Source organism: Cydia splendana, chromosome 11 (genome assembly GCF_910591565.1).
Source record: "Cydia splendana chromosome 11, ilCydSple1.2, whole genome shotgun sequence".
Taxonomy (NCBI): domain Eukaryota; kingdom Metazoa; phylum Arthropoda; class Insecta; order Lepidoptera; family Tortricidae; genus Cydia; species Cydia splendana.
In genome coordinates, this window is record NC_085970.1 from 2,389,368 (window position 1) to 2,411,727 (window position 22,360).

General features: G+C 37.7%; 1 protein-coding gene across 1 annotated transcript; it reads left to right on the forward strand.

Annotated features, from left to right (window-relative positions):
• Positions 1-5,222: 5,222 nt before the first annotated feature.
• On the forward strand, positions 5,223-22,046 carry LOC134794708 (uncharacterized). Its single transcript, XM_063766489.1, has 10 exons — positions 5,223-5,531; positions 12,359-12,501; positions 13,243-13,352; positions 14,948-15,107; positions 16,706-16,907; positions 17,770-17,934; positions 18,460-18,569; positions 18,749-18,912; positions 20,093-20,264; positions 21,520-22,046. The coding sequence occupies exons 1-10, from the start codon at positions 5,388-5,390 to the stop codon at positions 21,851-21,853; spliced, it is 1,704 nt and encodes a 567-aa protein (XP_063622559.1). The 5' UTR covers positions 5,223-5,387; the 3' UTR covers positions 21,854-22,046.
• Positions 22,047-22,360: the final 314 nt, after the last annotated feature.

Sequence of the window (22,360 nt, forward strand, 5' to 3'; positions counted from 1 at the left end):
CTCTGTCTGAATTAAAATTGTAGGTCCAACTAGTGCTCACCTATCCTTATCTTTTGGTAAAAGAAAAGTTAAATTAGAACCTAAATGTTAGGAAGTTTAGTATCTAAATAAAAGAGCAGGATTAACGCAACTAAAGACTAACAAAAGGCCAATTAGCCCAATTTAATAGACAATTCCAAGTTCGGCAACTAAGCCTAATCCACGTATCTGAGATCCGCAGTACAACTCTACACCACTACACATAACAACCATAACTCCATAGGAAAGCCCATTCCATTATCTACCGTATCCCCAGACAATAAAGTTACAATTTAAACTGGGTTTCTAATGGTTCTTACGTCTTTTGTGTTGGATAAGGAAGAACTTAAAGCCTAACTGGTAAACTTTGGACGACTTTCGACTCTTTGGTTGTGGAATAAACCTCGTGAGGCCTGTTTCCATTTGTCTGTTACGACATGAGTTTTTCATGACTTAATCTTGCACTTAAATAGTTTTTAAATAATTATTCGCCAATAATAGTTATGTATGTTTTAAATAATTATGGTGCAAATAAGCTCTGTGCATTGTATTGTTCTTATTTCCACTTATTTAACTCCAGAAATCCGTCCAGGATCCTAGCCTGTAGCAGGGAATCCTAATTCATCAGTTCTTAAAACCTTATTACTTACCTTTTTTCAAAAATCAGCTGAAAGTATACTTTTTATCTCTGCCTTAAGTTGCCATTTTATATATTGTATATATGTAAGTATAAATATATAGTATGTATATTGTATATTTATTTGTGTATTAGGTTTTGTTGTAATACTAATATAAGTAGTATGTAATATGTGTGTTTGTGTTTAATAGTCTCCATATTTCGCTCCGTGCACTACCTGTTGACTTTTGTCTGAGTTCTATATTTCCTGCTACCCAAAGGTTGTCTGGAAGAGATCGCTTTTTAGCGATAAGACCGCCTGTTGTTACCGGGTTCTATTTTTCCGTTACAATTTCTTTGTAGTTTTACATGTATGTAAAATGTATAATTATTACCCTACTTTTTGGTTCAACCACAATCAAGTTAAATGTTGATGTTGGAGTAGCTTGTATTAGAATGCATTTAATGAAAGTAGGCTACATATTCTCCCCATTATTAAAAATAATTACATATCATTAAAAAAAAACTGCCGTTAGAAAGGGAAAATTACAGTAGCAAGGTTTATTTTGTTCAAGTGTTTTCTCTATGAAGGTATATTTTTCCACAAAGGTGTGTAGTACTTTATTCTGTAGAATTGAATAAGCTTTAATGTTGCCCTAGGCCAGTGGTGGGCAAACTTTCTTCATGAGGGGCCAAAACTTGAAGGAATTTCAGAGGAGGGCCAGATTTACAGCAAAAACGTATTTTTATTACCTATATTGCTGGCCATATTATACATTTTTTTAAATGACCGGCGGCGGGCCAGATAAATCCTTTCGCGGGCCGCACTAGGCCCGCGGGCCGTACTTTGCCCACTGCCCTAGGCCGTATTTTCATAGCGCGCGTAGATCACAGTAAGAGGCGAATTTCACGGATGAAACATAGATATTTTCCAATATAAGACGGCGGCGGTTCCTCGAGATCCCCAAACGTCGGATGGTCTGGACATGAAAACCTAACTTTACTAACATACACACAAAATGACTATTAGAAGTATTAGAACAAATTAACTATATTTCAGTTTATGTACAGCAAAATTTTCTAGAAATTTCGAGCTTTGTGCTATTTCGATTAGTGCAAATAGTATAATGGGCACACGCGTTTAAGTCCATATACCTAGTGTTAAACTCGTGTCCGCAATCCGAGTACAATACCTATGCTTAGGTAGGTACTCGTATATATTTAATACGGCCAACCCATAGACTAGGAATCCTCTAAGCTCTAAACCATAATTAGATTCCAAAAAATGTTGCCACTGCAATAATTTGTTTGTAAAATAGTAAATTCCTTTTTATAAATAAATACGCTAAGATAATTTATTTATTGGTAATTTTACGCCTACGATTTAAAAAAGTACTTTTATTTACTTATTTTTGCATAAATACAAGACGCGCTAGTAAAAAGTGGCAACATTGTCTTACTTTTTTTGGAATCTAATTATGATTTAGAGTTTAGACCGAGTTTAGAGCAATTATTTCATGCAACCGATGATGCCAAAAATGCGGGGGTGCGCGGGACGAGGTGAGCGAAGTCCCGTGCCGTGATTGGTCCGTTTAAACGACGAACGAGTTCACGGACGTCACACAAAGACACTTTCGACTTGAACATGGAGTAAAATTACCGTATGCGTGGCAGAGGGGGTAGCGCGACGATGCTAAGTCTGGAGGATGTTTTGTCTGTGGGCCAACCTAACCGTGTTACGTGGGTATAATACTATGTACATGCTACGTACAATATAATTTGTTACATCGTTCTTAAATAGTTAGTTTTTGTACTAACCAGGCTCCAATTTCACCACGGTGACAGGAGCGACAATTGTACAACATCACTGTTGCTGACGTCACAGGCTCCATGGGCTACGGTTACCGCTTACCATCGGGCGGGCCGTATTCCTGTTTGCCACCATCATTGTTTTATTTAAAAAAACTGTATTGTATCGGAAAAAAACAGATATTTCTCTTGCTAAGTTTATGACAATTGTCACAAGAAACACTACAATTGTCACGAAATTCCGACATATAACTCATTACCTGTCAAGAATTACCTACAATTCTTCTAAATCTTGACAATTGTCAGAAACTTCGCAAAAGAAATATCTGTTTTTTTCCGATACAATAAAGTTTTTTTTAATAAAACAATGATGGTGGCAAACAGGAATACCGCCCGCCCGATGGTAAGTGGTAACCGTAGCCCATGGATGACTGTGACGTCAGCAACAGTGATTTTACAATTGTCGCACCTGTCACCGTGGTGAAATTGGGGCCAGAGGGTAGGTACCTACTTACTTATGAGCTTATATGTTTAGTTAAGTTTAGTTTTATTTTCGTATTTGTAATTTTTATTTAATAAAGCTGAAGTGATACCGCTCAGGACCAAGCAAAGTTGCGTGCTCTTGTGTTGGCCGAGACTCATTTTGGGTCATTGCGCCAGCCAAGTAAGTGTGTAATTTTTATGTTTTTGTTATATACACGAAAATGGTTCTCTGGAGGTAAATTTAGGGTCCTAAATAATTGTAAGTCCATATTCGTCCAGGTGCTTTTGTGTAACTCCGCTCAACAAATACAATATTCAGTGATTTTCTTTTGTTGGCTGGGACATGTGTATTTTTGAGTGCTTCGGGTATACCCTTATTATTTCACTTGAGTGCACAGAAAATGTAAAATTGCGTTAAGATTCACATACTAGGGTTGTCCTTATTTCGTCGAAGTTGCTCGTTGTTGGCACTCGCTTAATGTACCTAAAATCTCCCACTAAAAAACCAATGTAATATTTTTTCAGAATTTTTAAAACCTTTTTTGGGGTAGCTACCGCACTTTGAAAATTTGGACCCTCCATACAAAATGGGTGCTCCGCATAATATAAGAATATAACTTCGACGAAATAAGGACCACCCTATCATATACCTAAGTGATAATTTTTGCTTAGTGAAATTTTATGATAATACTAGCGACCCGCCCCGGCTTCGCACGGGTAAACCTTCCTCAAAAACCAGTCTATTGATAGGTGAAAACCGCATGAAAATCCGTTCAGTAGTTTTCGACTTTATCGCGAACATACATACACACAAACAGACAGACGCGTCGGGGGACTTTGGTTTATAATGTGTTGTGTAGTGATCAAATTATCTACACTCAGTAAATAAACCGGGTCAGTTTGTTAAGTAATTAATTTTGATTAATACAAATATGTACACACAGCTGCAAAAGTGCATTTCCACTTCATGAATGAATTACAATATGTACCGTAAAATGGGGTGAGTAGGGTCAAAACTGAAATTCAAACCTCGATAACATTTTATTTTTACATATGAAAACTGAATGGTGTATATAATAAGTGTTCCGGACTTATGTATTTTAGTTTTTATTTTATTTTGGGTAGTTCTATTCCATAACTTTGACGATAAAGAGGAAAACCCACCTCACCCCGTAGTGCCTTGTATTTGGGGTGAGAGGGGTTTTCATGCAAAGGTGATTTTGGAAGATTGTTGGATCGATTTTTTTTTATTATGCGTATTACTATAGCTCCATTTTAAATTGGAATACATTATTTTTGTAGCAGTAGCCTTAAAATTCCTCTCAAACCTTATCTCCCCATTCATAACCCACCTCTCCCCGCTAAACCTACTCACCCCGTTTTACGGTACCTATTACCTATTTGAATCTTTTGAATACCTGTACCATGAAGGTACCATGCATCAAACATCAAACATGAAACATCAACATTTATTCAGCAAATAGGCCACAAGGGCACTTTTACACGTCAACATTGAATTTACATACAAGCAAAAATAATAACAAGACATCAACAATTTTATTAAATACAACTAACAATTCAAACTAACGTATTACAATTACTTAGATATGTATATGGTCTCTTAATGTCGAATTACATAAAAAATACAGATACAAAACACAAAAAAATCTATCTCATGTTTCAAAGTCCATGATATAATAAATAAATATAGCTGGTCAAGCAGATCTTGTCAGTAGAAAAAGGCGGCAAATTTGAAAAATGTAGGCGCGAAGGGATATCGTCCCATAGAAAATTTGAATTTCGCGCCTTTTTTTACTGACAAGATCTGCTTGACCAGCTATAAAAGAAAGTATTTGTATTGGATTCCTCACTTTCCTTGGCACTTTGCTATGATAGAGTAGAATTTTAAAATAATGGGTTCAAAAATCTCTACCTACCTGTAGCCACTTTTACATTTTAAATTCATCTAAAAATACTACTTACTCTACCGAATTTCACAGCGAGTTCGTAACACGCAATATATTGTAGTTTGTCAAAGGACTCTCTCATTTCAATCATAGACAGAGAGAATCATACTATCTTTGTCTTACATTAGTACTAACACCCAAAAGAAAAGGATGAGTATAGTTTTCCTGGTTCTTACTACTGACAAATTGGTTTGACCAACTAATATTTACATACACTCAATATACCTATTGTTACAAACAAACACGATTACATTATCATTCCTTATCAGGTCAGGTTCATTCAACACGAACAACATTGCTCCAAATACATTCAGTATCCAACCAAAGATCACAGTGAACAGTCCATAAAAATTGTCCACTAAAATAAAATACAAATAAAAAACGACTCTAAGCCCCATAAGACAAAGTGCAAAATCAATTAAGCGATACAAGACCTTGAACTTAGCTTGGCTTCGCGCGTTCCGTTTCTGCTAGTATATTTTTAATACGAAAACATGGCGTCATGGCTCGGCCAACCAAGTGTAGAAGTGTACAATGACATTCATGTCAACTTTTTACCATTAAATTATGCTTATGTGATTTTAAACACGACTTTGGATCACATTGGAGTTTACAGTGTCAGTGAAGATTGTTACAAAGTAAGTAGTGTTACAATCTCTCGGGTTTTTAAGCCCGGTCATTTATAAGGCGTGCGTGGGGATATATATCCAACACGTAGAGGCCGATTGGAGAGCTTTGATGTCATATAGAACGCCTGCTGGAACCCGTTCACAGGCGCAACAATAAACACCCATGAACCGGTCGCAACAGGCATTGGGACTATTGTAGAAAAAGTGAATAGTATACCGGTCTACGGATTGAAGTTTGGGTGAACAATGAGACTGGGCTGTAAAGAAGTCCGGACACCTGCCATAACAATGCTGACACACGTTATCGAGGCAGGCGGTGACTTGCCGCTGACTAGATGGGCCCCTAAAACTGCCGTCGTGAAGACGACGTGGGTCGACGTAGTAGTGTTATTTTTAGGTTATGTGCCGTAATTCACCTGTCATATAAAAATTTGAAAAAATATTAAGTCGGGCATATACTCGTAAATACAAGCTAATAGTATTAGTGATTTAACATAGACTCCAGTTAATATTTTTGTATGTGCGTATATGAATATATTTTGTAGGTATGTAAAATCACTAATTGTATTAGCTTGTATTTTATTATGCAATAGACCCCTGGTAGATTTTCAGTGACGTGTTCTGGAAAAATCGGGCAAGTGCGAGTCGGCCTCGCGCACGAAGGGTTCAGTATCATAATGCAAAAAACGACAAAAAAAAAAAACGGTCACCCATCCAGGTACTGACCGCGCCCGACGTTGCTTAACTTCGGTCAAAAATCACGTTTGTTGTATGGGAGCCCCACTTAAATCTTTATTTTATTCTGTTTTTAGTATTTGTTGTTATAGCGGCAACAGAAATACATCATCTGTGAAAATTAAAACTGTCTAGCTATCACGGTTCGTGAGATACAGCCTGGTGACAGACGGACGGACAGCGGAGTCTTAGTAATAGGGTCCCGTTTTACCCTTTGGGTACGGAACCCTAAAAACCGTGATAAATATTTAGTTAGCTGTAGACCTCGCACGTATAGTTTAAAAGTTAATAAATTTATGGCCCCACAATTTAAAAAAATTATAAAACTGATTCGAAAAAGATATTTTTTTGATTATTGAACCTGCTCAAACAATTTCACGAAAGAATTGCGACCTGTATAGGAGAACATCCGTAGGTACATACGAAATCATTTTTGCCCATGTTGAAACGGAGACCTTTCGCTAACGCTCGGTCAATAATAATAAGAACAACGTGTATTTTATCCGAAAAAATAATCCATTTTAATTAAATCAAATTCAAATACTTACTAGACACGACCAATTAACTTTTATTGTACTACTGATATAAAATGAGGTCATTCTGATAATATGCCAATAAAAACATCTAGAAGTATGACCCTAAGAATGATAGGACACTGAGTTCAATATTTTTACAACGTTATTTAGGGGTCACACGCATAATCAACATTGGGCCTAGCCAAGATGCCAATAGTTGGCACCGTAGCGAACAAAGCGGTAGATGTCTCTCTATGACTCATTCATATAAGTGCGATAGGGAGACATTAGCGTTTCGTTCACTACGGTGCAAGCGATTGGCACCTTGGCTAGGCCCCCTGATCACAGATCTAGAATGACGCTTCCGCTTAAAGATAGGTACATGATATGCGCAAAAGGGAAGACGTTTATGAACATTTCATAAGTCCGAAAGAGACAGGCAACAAGTTCAAAAACGTAAGGACTTTGAGACTCCATAGCGGCCTAGCGGCCGGCTTGAATGTACCAAAACGTAAGATTAGCAAACTTGAAAATCGAGGAGATACGGTGGGTTGTTTTATAATGGAACTAGCGACTCGTCCCGGCTTCGCACGGGTTAACAAATTGTACACCTAAACCTTCCTCAAGAATCACTCTATTGATAGGTGAAAACCGCATGAAAATCCGTTCAGTAGTTTTTGAGTTTATCGCGAACATACATACACACAAACAGACAGACGCAGCGGGGGACTCTGTTTTATAAGGTGTAGTGATAATCTGGGCAAAACCTCCCCTTTTTCCGTCACTCAGACCCATCAATATAAACCGTTGCTTAGAAAATGAACTATGTTGAACGTATGTTCGCACCCCTGAAGTGCGTTAATACTCACAGATCATTTACCTAACGTGCAGGGGGGCAATTTAGACTGCGGGGTAATTTAAACTAATCTAAATATCTTCCATGTTTTACATTATGACCTAGTATAGAGTCACACACAATTAACACACACAACAGATCTTTTTCGCTATCTGGACATATATGGTTATTAATGTAAAACCTGGAAGATATTTCGATTAGTTTATTCGATAAAGTATAACATTGTTTAAGAATAGTGGAGTTCAAATTAACTATATAAAGTATACCTATAATATATATGAAAACTGGCGGTCAAACATTGACTCTGCCATATTAATTTGATAGCGCCGGATCAAGCTCACATAATCTTATATATTGGAGCGGCCAAGATGTTCACAAGTATCTGAACAAAGCCTCTATTATCAAGACTTTAAAGTGCATATTCCGATATAGGTATGATGGAGACGTACAAGAGCGCCTATGCGTGCGTTGCGTTATTTGTGGTCTTCGTAAATGCTTTATAAAACGGAGTCTAAAAATGGTTATGTTTGGTTGCGCGTCGTACCGCTGAATGTAATTTATTATGCGAAGAATTCAATGAGGGGCATCAAACGATATCGGCGCGGCGGAGGGAAATTTTATAGCATTTTTTATACACTTGTGTTTTTTTATCTTTATAAACATGTTGCTTCAACGGTATTTTACACCTTTAACTTTGCTAATATGGGAAAAATGCGTTCGTCAAACATCAAACATCAACATTTATTCAGCAAATAGGCCACAAAGGCACTTTTACACGTCAACATTGAATTTACATACAAGCAAAAATAATAACAAGACATCAACAATTTTATAAAATACAACGATCAATTCAAACTAACGTATTACAATGTTTTTATCATTTATTTACATACAATATATATACAGTGGTACTACTAAACGAAATTAATAACTAGCTTAAATCTAAAATAGGCCCTTGAGGCATTGTACCAAGGATGCTGGCGGCATTTCCTCGCTGTATCGCAATGCTGATACGTTGTGCGAGGAAGCCGTCAGCTCTTCGGTCACCAGTTACGTCAACCAGACGCTTCGCGATTTCTGCGAACAACTTATGCGCGCTGGGACCCCATGGACCTAGAGTTTCAACTGCAAATGGTACAGAATGGTACTCTCTACCGAGGCTCTTATATTTGTTACGTTTTAGAATTTCGGCGCTTTCCGCCGCTCCGCCCGCTTTTACAGTAGTCCGTTGGAGGTATTACAATTACTTAGAGATGTATACCGGGTGTGGCCTGTAACATGAGAAAAAAATTTAACTGTAGGCTGTACTCCTCATACTGATCAACATTTGTTCAGCGACTTTTAAAAATAACTTGTGCTTTGATTTTTAATACACTTTAAAGTTTATTCTAAGACGCAATGTATTGCGAATTTTGTTATGTTTAAGGCGTGACAAGCAACGTCAATCACAATGATATGGCGTGGCGATGGCGTCCATTGAAGATAATATTTATTTTGTATGAAAAATAGGTAGTCTAAATACTTCATAATTTTTAAAAGTTGTTGAACAAAAGTGTCACCGTTTGAGGAGTACAATCTAGGTTTTAATTCTTTGCTCATGTTACAGGCCACACCCGGTATGGTCTCTTAATGTCGAATTACGTAAAAAATACAGATACAAAACACAAAAAAAAACTATAATATTTAGAGGTGTAAATGTCTCTAGGTGTCAGAACTGATGATATAGTTTGTCAAATTATCCTTAGAGATGTATAGGGTCTCCAAGAGTCAATATCCTGTATAATTAACACATTCATTAAGAGAAAAGACACATACGAGAGCAGAATGAGGCGTCTCACTGTAATTAATTAATAAAAATATAGTTACTAAGTAATTCGTGATAATAATGCCATTTTTACACGTTTTATGACTTTTTATGGTAACCTGTCTATATTTAGACACACTGATAACTATACAGATTTCTCATTGATGTTCATAAATGTGATTAAAGTACTAGATACAGAAAATGATAATATCCATCATTATTATATTTATAGTATGTATTGTATAAATATGTAGTAGTTTATATATATTTTATTTATTTATGTAGTTTATATGTATAGTTTGCTTTTTTTATATTCACTGAATAGGTATATTTCTCTCTCTGCACCAATTGTAGATGTCTGTTTGGCCCTATGGTTGACTGGTAGAGAATGCCATTTGGCATTAAGTCCGCCATTTGTACATTTTTGTATATACTTTGTGCAATAAAGTTTAATTAAATAAATAAATAAATAAAAAATGTATTCTAATTGATATACTCGTACCTCCAGGTTTTGTGGTTTTGCTTGGCCAATAGAAACCCGAAACAGTCAAAGGCAAACTATTAATTAGTTTCTAGACAAACTACCAGTGCACCATACTACCAAGTTAACAACTAAAATTTAGTACATTGTACCATGGTATAATAATATACTCCGCCTGGTACTCCATTCCCGTCTTTTCTAGGTCACCTAACTGACACAAGCCTACGTCATCATGCGACAGCGCTATATGATAATATGCGATAGCGCTATATACAGCGGCCATGTTATTGTGACGTAGGCCTGTGTCACTCTGGGAATAGAAGACCATGTTTTATTAGACTATGCATTGTACATTGTAAGTCAATCGTCAATATTATAGATGTATCGAATCCAAGGTGCTCAATAATATCACAGAAGAAATAATAGTAGTACCGTACAGAAAAGACACTTCCTACAAACCCGAAGTTTGACAGCGATTCAGGGTCGAATCGTGCTATCCCTTTCTAATATATAGCACTATCCCTTTCGGCTATTTAGGGTTGTCAGAATTCAAGTCATTATCTTATCTGTGGTCGTGCACGTAAAGGGACGTCAAGTTGTGTCAACCCTAATAATTGCTCGGAGCAATGCTGAGCCGAGCGGAGCCGAGTTTGCCCGAAGTCAGGAGTGTCTCTCCACTGATAATATTTCAAAATGCTTTGACAAAGAGGCATAATGGTTTTATTAGGTTAGGTTAGCCATAAATATTTACTTCAGTATGGCTTTTTTATTTGTCTTTAAACGATTTCGGCATTGAAACGGTTCAGGTTAAAAATCAAGCCATTTTCGGAAACATTAATACCTACTACTTTTGCCTACTTTTGATGCTGACTGTGCTATATAGAATCCATACTAATAGTATAATCCATACTAATAAACCACGGACTAGCAAGCGCAGCGTAGGACGTCCACCCACAAGATGGACAGACGATCTTGTTAAGGTCGCCGGAAGACGCTGGATGCGGGTCGCTTCCAACCGGCACGTATGGAGGTCCAAGGGGGAGGCCTATGTTCAGCAGTGGACGTCTTATGGCTGAGATGATGATGATGATGATACTAATATTATAAATGCGAAAGTGTGTCTGTCTGTTACCTCTAAACGCTTAAACCGCTGAACCGATTTGGGCAAAATATGGTATGAAGATAGTTTGGGCCTCGAGTAAGGACATAGGGTACTTACCACTTTTTATCAATGATCATCATCATCCCACGCAAACGAAGTCGCGGGCAGAAGCACAGAATACGTAATAGTACTACCGTACAGAAAGGACACTACAAAACCTAAGTTTGACAGCGGTTCAGGGTCGAATCATTATATCCCTTTCTAACTTATAGCACTATCCCTTTCGGCTATTTAGGGTTGTCTGAATTCAAGTCATTATCTTATCTGTGGTCGTGCACGTAAAGGGACGTCAAGTTGTGTCAACCCTAATAATTGCTCGGAGCAATGCCGAGCCGAGCGGAGCCGAGTTTGCCCGAAGTCAGGAGTCTCCCCACTGGCAGAAGCTAGTACTTATAGAATAATAGAAGATTTCAAGAGAAGTTATCAAATACACTGATTTTATATTAAGATATTAGGTACATTATCCAAAAATAAATAAACAACCCCAAAACGAAACGCAAAAAACACTTTCTCTGTTCTTTTCTCCATACATATAAGCCGTAACAGCCATAGAACAATTCATTCAACTGTTTACCGTATTCTTGTTTGGTAAATTACAAATTCAAACTGGTTTTGCAACGGTTGTGCGTGGTGGGACAGCGTCCCTTAATCTCCTGCCCCCTTGTCACCCTACAAATCAGAATAGGGAAAGATCTGCCGTGATGTGGTAAAATAGTGTATCTCGAGTTACAGTGTTTTGTGATAAGATCATAATTGAGGTTTTTGTTTATTACACAGACACGAAAAACGTTGTCTCCCTACCAGGTTACAGTGTTTAAAATTTCAATGTTTTGTTTGTACTGTTATTATACTGTTTTAATGGGTACAGTACAAACAAAACATTGTATAGAAAAATATATATATATATATATTTTTTGTGCGAAATACCTACAAAAAACCCTTTTATAGATACCGTGTTTTGTCATGGAACGGAAGATTGAGCGCTCATTCTGATCGAGTGACGGCCTTAATCCGACAGTACCGGCGGGTTGGCTCCGTCAGTTCGCTTATTGCCAATTGTTTTAACGAAGTATGTTTAGAATGCTTTGTTCCTACTTCTGTTAGCCGATATTGGTTTTGATTGGTTTTTGTAATAGAAATTTTTAATTTCGTTGCGACTTGTGAGTAAACTCGAAAGTTGTGATCATGCTAGAGAGGCAGAGTTTTAGAAATTATCCTAAACACAAAAAAATTATCTATCAATAGGGGATATAACAGTACCTAATTAAGTGTTTTTCTTTCAGTGCCCATACAAACGTCAGAAGAGTGAATACAATGAATTTCAATCTGATAAAACAGCTGTTTATAAAGTATATACAGGAGAACAGACCAAATGGAGGATTCTTAACAATGACCTTAACGATTTCATCCAGCCAGACTATGTTAGGTAAGAATTTATCCCTCATGATGTTAATTAAGCGTTTATAATCTAGGTTTTACCCGATTACGGCAAAGTAAAAGGAGGGATAAAATTAGATGGTCGGTCTTGTCACCATTATTAAAAATTGGGTTACTTTTACTCGAGCGTATTTCCAATCTCGGGGCACTCGGAGGGGGGAGGGGGGTCAGGATTGTATTACAACCTGAGGTAAAGGAACAATTCAGAACTTCTGCCAGTTTCAGGGATTAGGTACTTTGTTTAGAAATACAATGAAAATATATTTAATTAGAATAAAATAACACATAAACTAAACATAAACCTAAACTTAAATATGAATATAAACTAAATAAGTTTAAAATAAATTGCCATCTGCAGCCCCTCCCGGGCTGCCCCCGACGCAAAGGTGCCCATCACGCTCGCTGCGTTGCCGCGTTGGATTGCGAATGAAAATATTAACCATACAAAACAATTCGGCCCGCAATGTAAAGGAACACACAAGTTACGAGATACGAGCTTTTCAAAGTGATTGTCAACGCTTGTTGGCAGTTACTATAAAAAGCTCGTATCTCGTATCGTATATTGCTGCTCGGTAAATTGACATAATTAAGTCTAACTTAAAAAAATCTTGTTAATTTATGATTACACGGATAAATAGTATATCTGGTTGAATGGTTTTAATAAAACCTATCCGTTATTTCAATATTCAATTCTGATAGACCTTTTCCTGTTTGACTATGTATTTTGCAGAGGCCTGATGTGCAACATGAAACCTACTTTGGCCGAGTATGGTGTCTACAGATTGGACATCGGGAAATGTGTGATGGAAACAGGAGTTCCTCCGGTCAACATTTTCTTGCGTTAGTATTCTAGTATTGATAAGGTTAAAATGTATGTCGAAGGCTACATAATCTAAATACTTAATCGACTTCTTACTAGGAAGAAAGAGATTCTGTACAGTTCTGACGAACACACAAGTTTTCTCTCCTATGGATAATAATTAACAGCTTGTGGGCATGTGAGGAATGATTTTATCATACTTATCCACATAAAAGGAGTACCTTTTCATGTGGATAAGGGTTAAATAAGAAAATTAACCTTTAGAGCCCTTAACTTTTGGGTATGTCCACAGGAAAGACGTGAACACAGTTTTATGTTTGAACCATATGACCAATGTCTCAATAACTAACTTATGTCTTAGCGGTGGTGGTTGAGTGGATGTGACGTCCGACTTTCAATCCGGAGGTCGCGGCTTCATATCCTGCCTCGTACCAAACCAATGAGTTTGTCTAAACATATTTACGAAATATCATTTAATATTTATAACTATCTTTTCGTTGAAGGAAAACATCGTGAGAAAACCTGCATACTTCCGCGTAATATTCGTTATGTCTAATTTTTACAGCGTGTACCCCTAAAAACTAAAAAAAAAATCTGATGCGCCAAATGTTGCTAAACCAACTATATCGGTTCCTTCCAAAATACCGAACTTACATTTATCCCTATAGGGTCGGTTGTAGATTCTTACATTACATACTAGGAATAAGGAATATGAATTTTTGGAAATTCTAAACTAGTTGTGGGCGTCAAGCAGAATGTTTTATGTATTTATTATTGATTTTATGTCTATGCACATTTACATTTTACAGTTTTATGTTTTTACAATTTTATCTTTTAATTGAATTAAATTAATTTTACTATTTATTCACAACATTTAATTTTATCTCTTTCAATTGAATTAAATTAATTTTATTATTTATTCCCAATAAATTCAGTTCAGTTCAGTTAAAAATTATTTACAGTAATTTTAATTGTTAATTAGTATTTCATGAATTTTACCTTTTAACCTTTTTACATAAATTTATTTAACTTATTGCATTAAACGAATTAATATAAACAATGAACTATGTACAATAAAATCTAATATCAAATGTTAATGTTACATATTTTGTACGTTGAAGTGTACAAACAGATACCTTGTTATTAGTATGTAGATAGTTTAGCGCGCAGCGACTGCATACGTCACGGCCGTACCGGTTCTCGGCCGGCCGACCGGCGCCCGCGCAGTCTCTCGCAGGCTACGCTAGGCAGTCCATCAGCCGCTTTGACGCGAAGTGCATGTCGCTGCGCCGCGCATTTGCACTGCAATCACATTTCATTGCATTTAGCTCGCGCCTGATAGTTTTAAGTGACTATCGCTTTGCCATTTCTCCTTCTGTAAATATCTACTCTGTGCCTTCGCTTATGCATGTGTCTGCTCAAGAATAAAGCCACAAAACATACAGCTTGTTTGCTTTCTACGCCCGAAGCTAGCACCTACATCAAGTAAGTGGATAGGTGAGAGATATGACTGCGTTACTACGCATTCCACATAGTGTTCCTCTTGCCCCGATACTCATCTTACCCTCCCTCATCTCAACATAAAACCAACAATGATATAAAAATCTTCTTTCAGCTCTCCTGCTCTTCGGTCTAATCATACTAAGCGCCATCGCAGCCTTCGGCCTCGTAAAATTATTTCTAAAGCGATACAAAAAGCTACATAACGAAGGCTTAAACTTGACTGCAGGACGAGATAACTCAGATATAATGCCCAGCCTTCACTTCTTAAGGGGGTAAGTGCGTAGTTAAAAGGTATAATACTGGAGTCATGGGTAATTCAAATTATCAAAGTCTTAATCGTTTTGGTAAAATTTCTGATGTGTACCGCCTTGAAGAACCCAAAGAAAAGCGGTTTAGTTAGGATTTTTCTTATTAATCTAATAATTATAGTTCTAATATAACCATCAATATATTTTAATACTGGACTGGGAAATTTACTTCTCAGCATTTTCTAGAGTAGCATTCGTAATGCGCCGCTGTGATGGAATACTTTTACTAACATATGTTTTTATGAATAGAATAGAAATGTATATTTGCCAGAATACGTTACAATTAGGTCTATGCATAATTAGATGAATAAAAGACCGAAATCCATAGCAGACTGTCCTATGTAACATGCACAACGAGACCTACTTTAAAAGATTGTAACCAAGCCAAAACGGTCAGTAATTTGTTAATTAAAACCACCCGTGACTCCAGTACTAGGACACTTTCATATTTATTACTTTTTCCGTAACAGGAGACCTGTTTAGAAATTTTATTAGCCCTTTAAAGGATGACTTACGCTAGACCGGGCCGGGACTTCCGACATGTCGTTTTCTATGACGGCTGATCGGTGATCACGTGGTGCTTTCCATAGAAAACCAAGCCCCGGAAGCTCCGGCCCGGGCACGGCCCGGTCTAGCGTGACTCGTCCTTAACTCTGTGTCAAGGGTCGAGGAGGCGTTAAAATAATGAGGATTTGGATGCTTAGCTAATTAACGCCTGAAGTAAAAAGGAGGTTAATGTTACACGTGTTTGTTTTCATTAAATCTGTCAAGCGTGAATCTACGTTACAAGTGAAACCTACCTGCAAATAAAATTCAAAGGTGTATGTGAAGTCCCCAACCCGCATTGGGCCAGCGTGGGGACTATAGCCCAAACCCTCTCGCACTTGAGAGGAGCCCTGTGCCCAGCAGTGGGACGTATATATAGAGGCTGAATTATTATTAACTAGTGACCCGCCCTGGCTTCTTTAACAAATTATACACCTAAACCTTCCTCAAGAATCACTCTAAGAATACTCTATGAAAATCGGTTCAGTACTTTTTGAGTTTATCGCGAACAAACATACAAACACACAAACAGACGGACGCGGCGGGGGACTTTGTTTTATAAATAAGCTGTAGTGATGATAAGATCTAAGACCTCACTTCTCTCTGTCGATAATTATACCATGTGGAAAACCATACAATGAGGGTTTCCGCGATCGAGATTTTCACTAGATGGCAGCACCGTGACAAGAGGTCTTTTTGACAGCTGCTGTCAAAATCCACCTATAAAAAAAACATGGTTAAACATGATTGGTCGATTATGACAGCTAGACCTCTCGCCACGGTGCTGTCATCTAGTGAAAAACTCGATCGCGGAAACCCTCATTGTATGGTTTTCCACATGGTATAATAATAATACTCCGCCTGGTACTCTCTTCCCGTCTTTTCTAGGTCACCTGACTGACACAAGCCTACGTCATCATGCGACAGCGCTATATAAAGTGGCAATGTTATTGTGACGTAGGCTTGTGTCACTCTGGGAAGAGAAGACCATGTTTTATTAGACTATGGTTTTCCAGATTGCTACTAATTCTAATAATATTCGTAACAACCGGTGGAGGAGGATACCCAATATTCAGCAAAGACTATGGCGGACTGGCGGTGGCAAACTGTCTTTTATTCGCATATACTTTTTCTATTGGCCTAAAAGTACCAATAATGGTTGAAGAAGACTGTAAAAAAGGAATGTCGAAGTATTCTATGCTTGGTATAGTTGTCTTGGTAAGTGAAAGATTATTCTAAAAGTAGATATTATTCTAAAACCAGTACGTACTGCCCGCTATGACCTACGCTTGCGAGACGTGGACGCAGTATGCTCGGTATATCTCTCTGCGATAGAATCCGAAACGAAAGTAGTAGACATCGGCCGACGGATTGCTACTCTGAAATGGGCCTGGGCCGGGCACATATGTCGCAGAGATGATAGGAGATGGAGCAAGCGTGTCCTAGCGTGGAGGCCTCGTTCAAAAAGACCAGATCACAGACCTCCAACAAGATGGGAGGATGATATTAAAAAGATAGCAGGCCCACTCTGGAGGAGAGAAGCAGCAAATCGGGCTGCTTGGAGGAGATTTGGAGAGGCGTATGCCCAACAGTGGGCGCATACTCGCTGAGGAAGAAGAAGAAGAAAAGCAGATAGTTTATTATAGTTATACCAATTTTGTTCTTACAATTGTGGTATTGAGGAAGACTTGCGCTAGAACCGTGCGTCCGATAATTCGTTTTCTATGACTAGGTGACCGGTGAAGTGTCGGACGCCTTGGCCCGGACCCAGGCCGTTTGAGAGCGAGTCATCCTTTGTGTATAATTTGCTGGAATAAACCTTTCTAAAAGCAACTTTTAAAATATATAAGTAGATCCTCGAAAAGAAATAGAACGAGCAGTTTTTACATATTTCACATTTCATGCATACTTATACAGGGTGGAAACGAGTAACCCGACAGATTATATCCAATAATCCGCCTATCCAAATTATTTCATAGAATTTCGATAGTGTTGAATCAAAAGCCAAATCATTCAAATTGTGTGAAGTATCAGGCACCAAAATTAAATTAATTAATTAATTAAATTATTATTTTTACAGAGATCGTTCGTGCTACTTTTCATCGGGGTCGCTATAAGTGCGGCTGCACCTCGCTCACATTTTCTGGCGGTGCCCCTATGGGCGCCTTTACCCTGCATAGCTATATCTTACCTTGCGGCTGCCACAGTTTACCTGATTAGTGTGAATAAGCAGGACAAGTCCAAGGTCAGTGATAATAGTTTTATATTTATACTTTCTGCAACATGGCAATTCACGTCAAACGCTGAAAAGAAAATCAATCGGTACATGTCAACTTTGGGTAGAAAAAAGCATGCTCATATAAGAAAATATGAAAAAATAAGAGAAAAACCAGGGGCAACAGACGCCTTATGCAAAAAAACTAAAGTGGAAGTGGGCAGGACATCCAGCAAGACTAACAGATCAGAGATGGACTTAAAGTCACAAAATGGAGAGGCCCACTTGGCAAAAGAGGCCACGGCATGCTGACGTGTTGGGACGAGGACATAAAGAGAACAGTCGGTACAGACTAGATGACAGTAGCACAGGACAGGGACAAATGGATAGCAACGGAGGGGGCCTTTACCCACCCTAGGGATTCTCGAAGAATTAAAACAATTATTATAAGTTTTATATTTATCTGTTTTAGATAAAAATATAAGTACGATATAAAAATATGACGTTTACAGTAAAATTATGGAAGAGTGTATTCTTAATCATACATGATTTCAGAATAACATTGGAACTGCCGGGACTCTCTGCTGGAGCTGGTTTCTAGGGGCATTCCTTTTCGTCGTAATGATAGTTTCAATCCACATTTTCTACTACACCGAGTGTAAACAGTAAGTTATCAAATTATTTATGCTACTTATTTTATTTTATTGAAAAATTAAAACCAAAATAATATAAATTTACTGTAACTGTTGTACTGACTCGTAAAAGAGCCCTTGAGGCTAATATAACTTGCAGCGTAATAAAAAAATAATAAGAATATAAAAAAAATATTAACCGTACATTGTAGATATACCGTATTCGACCCACGAAGAGACTCCTGGACGGCTCAGGGCAACAACTGCCAAGATGACGACGCATTTAGCGAAGCGTTCAACAAGAATATGCTCAACTTGAACAGGGATGAACCTTTTTACATTAACTACTACTACGCCTTCACTAAAGGACTACTTGGTAAGTGATTCGTTTATAAACATATCTTCCTCCTCCTCATAGCGTCGTAATCCTCAATGATGAGGGCCGTGACCTCCCTTTTGAATCACCTTCTCTCTCACAATCTCTCTCCATCTGGTTCTGTCCCTGGCGGTGTGGAGAGCCATGTGGACTGTGGAGTCAAGAGCGGTGCGGATCTGGTCGGACCAACGTATTGTCACGAAAAATATAATAAATAAATAAATGTTATAGGACAATCTTACGCTAATCGAATCCGCCCCACAGTGAGCTCAATAATTAATTTCCCACTGACCGGCTGGAGTCGGGCCGCGCCGGAGCGCATTTTCAATGTGCCTACACAAATTATGTATGGCAGAAGCGATGGAGTCCATCCGGAACCGGTCGGTCGCGTCCGCGAGGAGGCGACCGGCTTGCGGTCGTACAAATGTGAAATGCGCGCCGACTCCGCCCGTTCGGTGGGAATCGTACTTAAGGCTTGTGTTGTGGACGTACTTGGTACGTGTGTTTGACGTGGTGTGTCGTGGACGAGGATATAGATATATAGATAAATACTTAAATGCTTAAAACATCCATAACTCAGGAGCAAACATCTGTGATGAACACACAAATTAAAGCCTTTACCAGAATTTGATTTATAGACAGGGTCACTGACTACCGACTAGACTAGGAGGCCGATATGAGTTAGGCACAGGTCGAATTGAGGCCGTTTCGATTAGATTACTTATAGATGTAGAGCGTATTTAATGTACGTGTATCCTAAACTTTATTTATATAGGTATACCTACCTACTAAGGTTACATATCGCAACCTCGAAAGATTATTTACCAACTTTTCATTTGCCAAATTTTCATTTTATCCAAATGCGTTATTTAAAAAAACTGACCTGCCTTCTTCAGACTTCAAAAGAAAGAGTACGCTCAAAAGAAAATTTGGTGAAACATCGTAATTTAATAAACAAATTTATTTACTCTGCTATAAATAAACTATAAGTACCTAGTATTAAATGAATGTTCTATCAAGCAGAAACGTCTGCGAACGATGCTATTAAGCTTAGAAACAAATTAAAACTAGAAAAATTTACTGACAATGAGTTATCCCACACAAGACAGTGAATTATTCCACTCCTAATTTGTTTCTAAGCTTTATACCTAGTATTTCCACACAGTTATATATTTTCCAGGAATAATTTCATACACACTCACAGCACTGGTTGGCCTAAAAGCTGGCGTCATCTACCTCCAACATGACGATCACAGCACCAAAATGAAGCAGTGGTGTTTCTGGGCATCCATTTTTGGAGCAACTGGTATAATCCTTGCTGCGGTCGCCAGTCCTCTCAATTTTAATCTTTGGTAAGTTTTCTTTGTGTCAACAGCTTATAATATATAATCGTCTGACGCTGTTTATATTGTCTACTAAAATTGTTATTACCTTTTTTTTAAGTAGCCTACTAGGCGCTTAAATTTTCACCTAAAAGTAGTACCTACGAGTAAGAAGCAATGTTTATAACCTTAACAAACAAATCCTAGTAAAATTTAATCAATGTCACAGTGTGTAACATAACAACATATAGATTCATTTTTCATTTCAATCCACAGTTTTAGTTTAAACAAACAAATATTGTTCCTTCGAACCGGACTCTTATCGCTACAAAGTCTACAAACAATATAAACAAATTTGTATGCAAAGTTCCGTATTAACGCAATATTAACTAATAATTAAATCATGATTCGTCCGATATGGGCAATATGGCGGTGATAATAGAGGCTAATCATTGTGCTAATGAATTAATTATTGCTGATACCCTTGTTGGTGAATGAATACATTTATTTGCCTGAATTGGAATTTTAATGAATACTATTGTTATTCTGCGGTCCGTAAGTGATACTGGTGACAGTGATTTTCATATGTGGTAGGTACTAACATGTTGTTGAAATCAATTTGATTGTATTTTTTAACTGATACATTGTATATTGGGGACATTATAAGTACCTAGTTAGGTAGGTATATGGTGTCATAAAATAACGAGAGCGGTTCCGCGCGCTTGCATGATATCCCGTTTTTGTCATGTCCTATACATTCCCTTAATGAGTTAGAATTTCCAAAATAAACTATCATATCATATTATAATTAAGAAATTTTGGCTTGGCTTGAGATTTGTTCATGCAAATGTAATGTCTGTAAGGCCCTGGTCTCCTATAAACGCCATCGGCCGCTTACAGCGTCTGCGTCACGATGCTTACTATAGAGATGTACTGTTGTGGTCTGTTTTAGACGTCGACGTCAGCGTCTTTTTTGTTCAAAAACGTTGACGCTGACGCCAGACGCCGCGTACAGCATAAAATAGGAGACCAGGGCCTTAAACAGTCATATTTCGCACTTAAAATTGTTAAGTATGAATTATGTAAGACGGATAAAAAAAATATTGTAGTAATCATTTTATTGTACATAACACAGGTTTACATAATATTTACAGAAATAAAGGTACAAAGGCGAACTTATCCCTGTAAAGTTATTTAGTTTTGTAAGGATTTTTTTTTAGGTTTATAAAGTTTTGAGGCATTTTTATCCTGGGTAATTCTAATTCTGATAAATTTCTTTTTTCAGGCCGATATCTTCAATCCTCCTCACCGCCTCTGTCACTCTCTTCGTCGTCACCTCCATCTACCACCTCACCGAAGTCCGTCAGTTTACAAGCAGCATCATCACAACCTGCGGCATTTCTTCCATCGCTACGCTCGCCGGCCACCTTCTGTTATCTTACACGTTCCCGTTCTATTGGGGCCGGTATTTGGACACACATTTCTTGTATTTGTGTCAGAGTGCGTGGATCGTGTGTGTGTGGATTGTGATCAGCGTGTGTTGGGTGAGGTTGAGGGGTTGTTTGATTACGAGTGTGGTTAGTGATGAGGGGGCGAGGAGTGTTCTTCTCGCTTGGTGAAGTAACTGTTATGCACGTTTGTAAAGTCTTAGAGGTTGTAACTGAGATGACAACACAACCTCAAATCGAAAAGTAAAAAATTAAAAATGTATCAGGCTGATGGATGTAACGAAACGTCACGTCATCATCGAGCATTATTGGAGTTTACATTGGCGTTTTCTATAAAATATAGTTATTTTATTATAATACATATGTGACGTTCCACGGGAAAAGGTACCTTATGAGGGTTTCTAGTTTCGGAGATATGAAATGTTTTGTAAAGAGGTGAAAAAATGCTCAATTTTTTTTTATTGTGTGATCTGAAACCTTAATGCGTAACGTTTGTTTACCTGTTTTTATTTTTGTTATAAGTTAGTTATAAGCCTAGTAATGTCGTCTCAGAGTTTAGTAGAAAAGGTACCTTATGGAAAAAAGATTGAAAATTCCCAAAAAAAACTAGTCAATACGGGAAAAGAAGTTTGGTAGAGAACTGTATTAGCATTCTGCAAAACTAATTTGATAATTTCA